The sequence below is a fragment of the Manis pentadactyla genome (assembly GCF_030020395.1).
Source record: "Manis pentadactyla isolate mManPen7 chromosome 15 unlocalized genomic scaffold, mManPen7.hap1 SUPER_15_unloc_1, whole genome shotgun sequence".
NCBI classification, from domain to species: Eukaryota; Metazoa; Chordata; class Mammalia; order Pholidota; family Manidae; genus Manis; species Manis pentadactyla.
The window spans coordinates 527,379-536,942 of record NW_026644588.1 but is presented as its reverse complement, the minus strand read 5'-3'; the positions used below and the strand labels follow the sequence as shown (position 1 = coordinate 536,942).

Genomic DNA, 9,564 nt, shown 5'->3' with positions numbered 1-9,564 from the left:
ACACATTCCAGCATGGGTTCAGATGACTTTAGAGGGCATACAGACCCAACATCAGGTGGCATGGCTGGATACTCTAAGAAAACCAATCACTTTTCTTTTTCCCTTCTGATGGGTGTCAGAAAGTCTTGGTGTCATACTGAATTTCTAATGCCACCCTGACTGTAATTTCCCTTTTCAATAGAGGGAGTAGCCCTGGGCAGGCCCCATGAGCTGCTTGGGACTTCAGAGCATTATATTGATTTCATTATATTTTTCATGGTAAACTTCCACTTGTGGCAAGTCAAACTGGTTTTCCCAACAGAAAGATACAAATATACTTCCTAGAATACTATCTATATTAAGGAAATAGTTTACTTTAAAGAGAATAAATTAATAGTGATTACAGCTAAGGTCCTCTAAGCACAGACCAGGTGTCAGGTCTGTTGCAGACACTGTTCAAACTACATTCACTGAATTCTAACATCATCCACGTCCTGGGCAAAGTAAGGAAAATGCAGCCACAGAGTCCCTCACAAATCCCAATTTATTCAATGTAGATGTGCCTTTGTTATGAGGTGTCAATCTCTGCTTTCTTTGCTGCTAAAATCCATTTTTAAAAATGAAATGTGAGAGTAGATAGTTGGTGTCCATGAAATGTCCTTACTGGATTGTTAACCTTAAAAATAAAACTGTCAATTTATTTTACTAGTGAAAACGGGTTTATTCGGGAATAGCAGGGAGTTGCGATTTGGGAATGCTCTTTTAAAGGAGGGATTATTATAAATAAAAAGTCCAAGTAAACTGGGAGTCCCCAATATGGTGGCTCTCATTGGCTGGGTCGTGGCAGTCTCTCATTGGCTGGGATGTTTTTGGAAGTTGAAGGGATGGGAGGAAAACCTTCCTTCCTCCTGCTTTGTAGTAAAGTAGTAGCTACAGTCCCTGAACTTGCAAGGTCCTGTTCCAGTCGGGTCTGTACTAACCAGTGGTGGGGTGCGAGGGCTCCCCCTACTAGCCTCCTGACTCCATGTCAGTGAGGTTTCCCTTAATTTTCACAGGATCAAATCACTGCGTGGGGTTTCTAATTTTTTTTTTGTATCATTAATCTACAATTACATGAGGAACATTATGTTTACTAGACTCCCCCCATGACAAGTCCCCCCCACATACCCCATTACAGTCACTGTCGGGGTTTCTAATTTTTTTAAGTTTTTAGAGGTTCATGAAACATAAAAATATGGCAATCACCAAATGATACCGTCACAGGATTCCCCTTCCCTGAGCATTAAATTCTCCTGATCACCTCCTTGTCACCTCATGGCCTACCTTTTCAAAGAAAGCTGGTCCCACACAGGAGCTGTGCCCTTTTTCCCTGGTGTGGCACTCAGGGGTCCCAGGCCCTGGAGCCAGAGCTACTGCTGTGAAGTCCAGCTCTGCCCATCACAGGCTACGTGGCAAGTTTCTGAACTTCCAGGTTCTTTTGTGGCACAAGACTGTATATAAGTCCCAGAGTAGCTGTGAGTGTGAATGTGTTTAGTAGAGGATGCAGCGCGGCATCCTTCCCTCCCTGACAGTGAGCAGGTCTGCAGGCATGACCCTGCCGCCAGCCCTTTCCTGACACGGCGCTCCACTTCCTCCTCTTTCTCATCGCCGTCATTCTCACATCACTGTGCCTGGACCCAACACCTTCTTGCATTATGTCCGAAGGCCACAGCATAGAGCTCAACTTAGGAGACCTCGGTGACTGAGGCCTGGGTCTCTGCACCTTCACCAGCAACTGACAGGCTCTGATCCCATCCAACAACCCAAAGGTCAGTCTGATGCCTCAGTTTGACTTTTTGACAGTACAAGTTCTCTTTCATTATGATAATTACAATAGCGTTTCACACTAAAAATAATACTAGTAACTTAGAATTCAATTACCCATCTTTTCAAAAATGTATTTTTCAGAATCAAATGTTTAAATCATAAATAATATACTCCCATTTTATATTTATATAATGCATCTTCTTTTATTTCAAAGGTTTATCCTACATTCTTTTGTTAATTTGTCATATGTATGATGGTGTGATGGCCATCACTCTCGCCACAATATACCGGGATGGGATCTTCCGCGCCGGGGTCGCCTCTCCCGCCGCGCCCACGAAGTCCGATGGCGGCGGTCGCGTTGAGCGGCCCGGCCCAGGTACCTGCCCGTCCCCGGGCCTCCCGCCCCCACCCACCCAACCACCCTCGGGCCCCGAGTGCGGGCCCTGCCTACGGCCCGGGACGGAGAGGCGCTCGTGGGCGGGGCCCGTGTCCTAAGCGCCGGCGTGACGGTGCGTGCGGAGGCCGGGGATGCGGCCGAGCCGGGAGGACTCGGGCATCCCGGGAACCTGGGGCGGCCTTCCGCCTGCAGGGAACTGTGAGGCGCATAATCCTGGAAGAGCCCGCCGAGGGCTGTAGTTTTGCTGTGAGGACTCTGGGAACCAGAGAGCTTTGAAGAAAAGAGAGACACGGTCTACGTCAGACATTATGTTCAAAGGAAGGACAGGGTGGAGGGGTGATGAGGACATTGAGGCACTGGGAGGTTGAATCTTTGTTCAGGGTCACCCAGCTGGTGACAGACATCAAGCACTTAGGTATTAGAATTGGAGCCAGCCTGATGTCACCTGGCCCCAGGACCAGGGAATGGTATAGGGAGGCATGAGCCCTTCAAACCAGCCCGGACCTATTTCTCCAAGGCCTGTCTTTTTGTTCAGGTTCCCATGACTGCAGAAGCTCCTAAGGAACCCACACAGGTTAAGTGAAGGGTTTTCCAGTGCTTCACTGGCCCCAGCCCTCACTCTTGTGTTCTTCGGATTGTGATTGGCTTGGACTCTGTGTTATTCCTCCAGTCTTTAAGGGTGGGGACCCTGTAGGAATACCAAGCCGTGGGTAAGTCCATCTCAGGCTTTATATAAATGTGTTCCCATTATTGGCAACCAATGTAAACAGTTGTGGAGGGTTCTTCCAGGAGCTGGTTCCAAGATTTCCAAATGCTTAGAGGTAAAAGTGAGCTGGGGGAGTTCAGAAAGCCACCAGTGTCCTTTCTTCTAGGCGAGAACAAAGAGAAGACAGGAGTCAAAGGATGGGAATGGTCATCTGAAAAAAGTGTGCGTCTATTCTAGAGGTGATTGGAGGTTTGGACGGGAGGAGGGGGTGCTCATGCCAAAGTCTTAACAGCCTCCATCTGGCTGCATAGTGGAGACTGCGAGTAAGGGGCAGAAGGGAGTATCAGAGGTTCTTCCACAGTCCAAGTGAGGTTTAATGGACAATATTGGCGGCTTAGGAAGTGTTGAATTCTGGATATGTTTTAAAAGGAACTCGATTTTCCAATGTGAAAAGTGAGGAAGTGAAACAGGATTCAGAGAAGACCCCAGGGTTTTCAGTCTTAGTAGCTGTAGGGATTGAAGCTCTTATTATCTTCGATGAGCAAGACTGCAGTAGGAGTGATATTCACTGGGAATAGCAAGAGTTTTTTGTGTGGGATTAATATATAAATCAAGTATAGAAATAAAATGTATAATCATACATGACTTAATTATTTTTCCTGTAATTCCTGATAAGTGATCAGGAACAGAACAAACAAGACCAAAACAGTTCCTGTGACCTAATTGCCCTTGCTATTGTTTCAATACCACTTAAGATGTTGCGCCCCAGGAGACTGGATACTCCTGAGGATTTAGTCAGTTAATGATTGTCTATTAAGCCCCACACACAGAATTCTATTGTTGTTAACATGTATTTTGCTCAATAAATACGAAGGGTGCCCTCTCAGCACCACTCTTGCGCGGTTACACCTTGAGTTCCCTGGCTGGTCCTTTCAGATCTTCGATATCTCATTGCGTCTCCCCCCTTGTCTGTGGGACAGAGGCAAGGAGGGGACCGACAGTTTTGTTTTATCTATGTTTGAAGTCTGAAGTGTTCCAGAGATTTGAGTGGAGGCAATGAACAGGGCAGCTGAACCACACAGGTGTGGAAATGTGGGGATTGGTTCAGGATAGAGACATCAAAAATGTGGGTACTGCTGCAAGCTGTGGTGACATTGAGGGAGGGGCAGTCTTCAGGTTATGGTGTGCAGCTGTTGTGGGCTCGGACAGGGAGGGTGGTGACTGTGGTCTGGATCTCTTGCTCAGGTAACTGGTGATGGTACTGGGCTTCACAAACATGAATGAGAAAGGTGAGTGGCCGTGAAGGGGAGATGTGTTGGGGACAGGACAGTGGCAGGTGACCAGGGCTTCCAAGGGAAAAATGGACATGAGACGGATGCAGAGGTCTAAGAGTCACTGAAGCAAGATGATACTCAGGCTGGGGCTCATGTTTTTTTCATCTAAGATGCTCCAGGATTTTTTGAAGACTAGTGTGCTCTGGCATGTTTCATTCAGCCTAAATACACTATGATCAGGGTTAGATGTGGTCATCTGTGAGTCAGTAGGCTTGGGTTGGGCTTTGAATGAAGATTAAGTGGACAGAAAGGTTGTGGCTGATGAGGGCACAGCAAGTTCAGCATAGAAGTGAATAGGGCCCTAGGTATCTGAAATCCCCACTTGATTCTGTGTGGCTAAGACCGAGGCAAAGAATGGAGCTGGGCAGAGGTCTTCATAGAAGATTTGGCACTGCCACTGCTAGTGAGAGCTACGGGAAGTCTAGGGAAGTACTGGATCCTGTATGAATTTGCCTGGTGTACTTTGGATGCTGTCTGGTAGGTTGTGTGAGGCCTAAAACTAAGTCCCAATATTATATACTGCCTTGAAATGTGTTGAAACTGGAGACCCTCAAATGGCCTTATTACCAATTCCCCATCTCAGTCTGCTCTTGGAGATAAGTTCTCTTAACGAAAAACCCTTTTATAAAGGGGTCCAGGTATGGTTCCTGCTTTTCTCGTAGGGGGTTTTAGTTCCGTGTTATCCCTCTGGAATTACTCAGAAAACTTCATCCTTTCATGGGAACTAGGGGTACTCTACCTTCTTGATGCTACAAAGATACATCCCTGGTGGAGTGTAACTCCATGCAGCCCTGTGTGGTGTCTTCCTATCTCAGGCTGTGAATATATGATCAAGGTGTTTTTTATCACAACTGTCCAAAGTCAGTTGTGTGTTTGGCCATCCCCATAACACTGAATAGGAATCCCACCCTCACCAGTGGAGTTAAAAGGAGGTAATCTAAATACGTTCACATGTGGGGAGGCCAGGGAGATGCTCATGGAGTGGAACAGGGGGCTCTGGTGTCTGGAGATGTGAGGGACATGCAGTCTGAAGAGTGATGTGCATGGAGGGAAGGAGCGTGCCTCATGGCCCCAGATCCCTGGTATTGGGACACACATGACCTTATCCATACCCAGGGAATTGCCTGGCAGTGGGGGTTGGATACTTCTGTGCCAGGTTCACAGTTCAGGCCTTTGTCCACTTGCCTCTTGTTGCTGATGGCTGTACCCAGTAACTAATGGGCCCACAGAATACAACAGCACCACCAATGGCACCAGGACCAGGTTTTTCCTCTGAGTTGGGGAGATTGGGAGGAGGGTGAGTGTTGGATAGATATATGGGGGACTGGACCGTAGGTCCTCAGGAAACGGGCTGTTTGTGGTTTCATGTGTCCCAAATCATGACAGGGCAGTGTGACCTCTGAGGACGTGGCCGTGTACTTCTCCTGGGAGGAATGGGGTCTCCTTGATGAGGTGCAGAGACGCCTGTACCACCATGTGATGCTGCAGAACTTGGCACTTATATCCTCCCTGGGTAAGGCCCTCACACCCTCCTCTGTGTCCTAAGCTAGTCTCTGATCCCTGGGTTCTGCTTCCTTCCCTAGTTCCCCATTAGGTGCTGTGGTTGGTTGGACTGAGATGTGTGCCCTGCCTTGTCCTTCCTTGAGCAGCCCCAGTACCTTCCCTGCAGACTCCCAGGCACAGATGCTGGGTCAGGAGTTATGCAGTCATGGATCCCACCATGTTTGCCCTCTCCCTAGGCAGGTGAATTGTCCAGATCCAGGGCCCCTGTGTAACCCAGGTTCCACTTCCTTCCTCTAGTTGACATTTCCTTATTTTTGCTTGTGCCAGAATTTGCCATCACTGACATGGTCTCCTCTTATGTTGACCATGGCCTGTTCTTGCAAGTTCTTAAGTTTTCTTGCATTAGTTTTCTCTTTGTGGTTTATCATGTGCTGAGTTCTTTTTGGCCAGTGCTGGCTGCTCATCTGTTCTTTATCTACCTTAGTACTTGATTAATCCAGGTTCCATGTAGATCCTTATTAAGGGATTGTGGGGGAGAGGTTCACAGGATGGAAAGGAATCTGACTACAGCAGGGTGAACTCAAACATAGCCTGGTCCTGAGAAGTGGTACCTTGGGGAAGGCATGATGTCAGTGCTGTGTACAAATAATGCCGGAAACCTCTTCTGCTTGACTAGTCCTGGTGCTAATCAGTGGCAGCTGCACCTTGTTTCTCCCTGTCCTTCCCCACTCCTTACACTTAAGCACCTTCTCAATTCTATTATTTGTCACTTTTAGTTCAGGGATAATCCTCACTTCTCCAGACTGCATATCAGTATTTTTCCACATTGGTTCATCTGCAGTGCTGTCCAATATTGGCCTGGACATTTTGTGCCATGAGGCGTGCATTCTTAATTCTTGAATACTGGCTGCTTTGTTAGTTTGTTGTTCCTGGGCCTGGACACAACCTTCTACATAGCACTTGTGTGTCACTAGCAGACGAGGTCCTGCTGAAAGCTGTTTGCAGGCAAATGAGCTGTATACGCTGCTCTCATACCACTCCCCATGGTTGTATCCTTCAGCTTGTGAGGGCTTCCCCATTCTGTGATCTTTAAAGGCCCAGTACTGCTAAACAGCCTCATTTTCAACCTGAACCCAAGCTTACCTCGTCCTACAAACAATCCTATTTATTAACTCATTCTTGGGTTTGTCACACATTTGTAATGGGGCTGTCTCCTCATGTAGTCACATGCACTTTACCAGCATTTCTCTACTTTCAGGTAGTTGTCATGGAGAAGAGGATAAGGAGGCACTGTCTGAGCAAAGTATTTCTTCTGTTCAAGGAGGGTCACAGATCAAGACTGTCAAGGCAAGTCTATCTCCCCAGAAGGCCGAGCCTTGTGAAACATGCGGCCTGATCTTGAGTGGCATTTTTCATTTGGCTGAGTACCAGGGAACATGTCACAAACAGAAACTATGCATGTACGGGGCACATGAGAAATCACCCTATTTCAGAACAAACCATCAAAACCAAAAGCAGCACACTGGAGAAAAACCATTGAGAAGTGATGTGAAGAGAGTCTTATTTGTGAAGAGCTGCAAACTCTGTGTCTCAAGGAAACCCTTTTCTTTTGGGGAAGATGGGAAGGACTTCCTGGGCAAGTCAGGATTTCTTCACCAACAGGCCACTCACACCAGGGAGAAGTCAAATAATGGAACTGAACATAGGGATACTTTTCCAAGGAAAAAAAATGATTACAGCCGGATAGGTTGCACAGAAACTTTCAGCCACAAACACACACTTATTCAGTACCAGAGAGTCTTCACTAGAGTAAAAAAATATTACATGTGCAGTGAATGTGGAAAATCCTTCAGCAAAAGCTCCCACCTCATTAGACATAGGAGTGTTCACACTGGAGAAAGGCCTTATGAATGCAGTGAATGTGGAAAAGCTTTTAGCCAAAGCCCAAATCTCATTCAACATCAAAGAGTTCACACTGGAGAAAGGCCTTATGAGTGCAGTGAATGTGGGAAAGCTTTTATCCAAAGCTCACATCTCATTCAACACTGGAGAGTTCACACTGGAGAAAGGTCTTATGAGTGCAGTGAATGTGGGAAATCTTTTAGCAAAAGCTACAGCCTCAATCACCATCAGAGTGTTCACACTGGAAAAAGGCCTTATGAATGTAGCCAATGTGGGAAATCATTTTCCCAAAATTCTGTGCTCCTTCAACATCAAAGGGTTCACACTGGTGAAAGTCCTTATGAGTGCAATGAATGTAGAAAATCTTTTCGCCAAAGCTCTGCACTCCTTCAACATAGGAGAGTTCACACTGGAGAAAAGCCTTATGAATGCAGCGATTGTGGGAAATCCTTTAGATATAGTTCCAACCTCATTACACATCGGAGAATTCACACTGGAGAAAGACCTTATGAGTGTGGGGAATGTGGGAAAGCCTTTAAGAAAAGCTCTTCACTCCTTCAACATCGGACAGTTCACACTGGAAAAAGGCCTTATGAGTGCAGCCAGTGTGGGAAATCATTTCGCCAAAACATTGTGCTCCTTCAACATCAGAGAGTTCACACTGGGGAAAGGCCTTATCAGTGCAATGAATGTGAGAAATCCTTTAGATATATTTCCAACCTCATTACTCATAGGAGAGTTCACACTGGAGAAAGGCCTTATGAGTGTGGGGAATGTGGAAAAGCCTTTAGCCAAAGCTCCAACCTCATCACACATCGGAGAATTCACACTAGAAAAAGGCCTTGTAGTTTGGGGAATATGCACAATTCTTTATCTCCATCGTCAGTCTCTTAGAACACCAGACTGTTTACACTGTGGAAAGACATAATGAATGTTGCAAGTGTGAGAAATCACCTACTCAAGACTCCAGCCTCATTAAACTGGAAAGGTCACACTGGATCGAGCCCTTTTGAATGCAGTAAATTTGAGTTAGTCATCAACACAAGACATTTACTCTTTGGCTATCACAAATTTCACAAGGGAAAAAACATCTTACATGTACAGGAACATTCACATTCCTTGTTCAGTATATCAGCCCCTGAGATCTCTCCTGATGGTGCTCTCTACCTGAACTGAACCACATACATCTCAACATCTGCAAAAATTCCAGGTATGTAGGAGCTGTGTTGCCTTTTTTCACCTACTCAGGGACCTTGCCAGATTTTTGTCTCTGACAGTTTCTGTAGAAGGTTTTTCACCTCTGCCTGGCAGGTATCCAGTGTTCATCACTCCCACATCCCAGCATGTTAAGGGAAGGAAACCTCAGTGTGCCACCATTCACAGGAGATGTGAGAAGTCTGAACATTCAATCATTTCTCATCTTACCCTGTGATGTGTTTGGCCAATGATCCATTTTTAGCCCAGAGGACTCTGCGTAGAACTTGAAAGCACTGGCTACCTTTTTCAGGGGTATTAACTGGTCTCCCATGACTTCTATAATGGAATTTTCTAGCCTTAAAGTCACCAATCCAAGAACGGCCTGCCTCCCATTACTCTGCCTCTGATTACTTAAAGGCCTTATTGTTTACACCACTGTTGTCCTGCAGTAGAACCACAGACCTGTATGTCCAGAATTCCACAGAGCAGCATCACTGTTAGATTATAGGGAAAACTGTAATTGTTACAGAAACACTGGATCAACAGCAGGAGGACTGCAACCACTTGGAAGGTGCCTGCTTATAAAGTGGTCCCCACAATGTTCTAGTCATGGTGGCTCTGAAGGATGAGCAGGAACAGAAATTCTCAGGCCTCCTGGTCTACAAATCTTGTACAGCAGGACACTGAGAGAGAAAATAAGGTTTTGTGGGTTCCTTATATAAGGTTTTGTAGTTTCTCTG

The 9,564-nt window shown here is 46.2% G+C and overlaps 1 protein-coding gene across 1 annotated transcript; it reads left to right on the top strand.

Moving 5' to 3' along the window:
* The first annotated feature begins 2,077 nt into the window (after window positions 1–2,077).
* Window positions 2,078–8,521, top strand: LOC130682288 (zinc finger protein 154-like). The gene is made up of 4 exons (XM_057496667.1): window positions 2,078–2,428; window positions 5,609–5,735; window positions 6,263–6,273; window positions 7,235–8,521. The coding sequence occupies exons 1-4, from the start codon at window positions 2,078–2,080 to the stop codon at window positions 8,519–8,521; spliced, it is 1,776 nt and encodes a 591-aa protein (XP_057352650.1).
* Window positions 8,522–9,564: the final 1,043 nt, after the last annotated feature.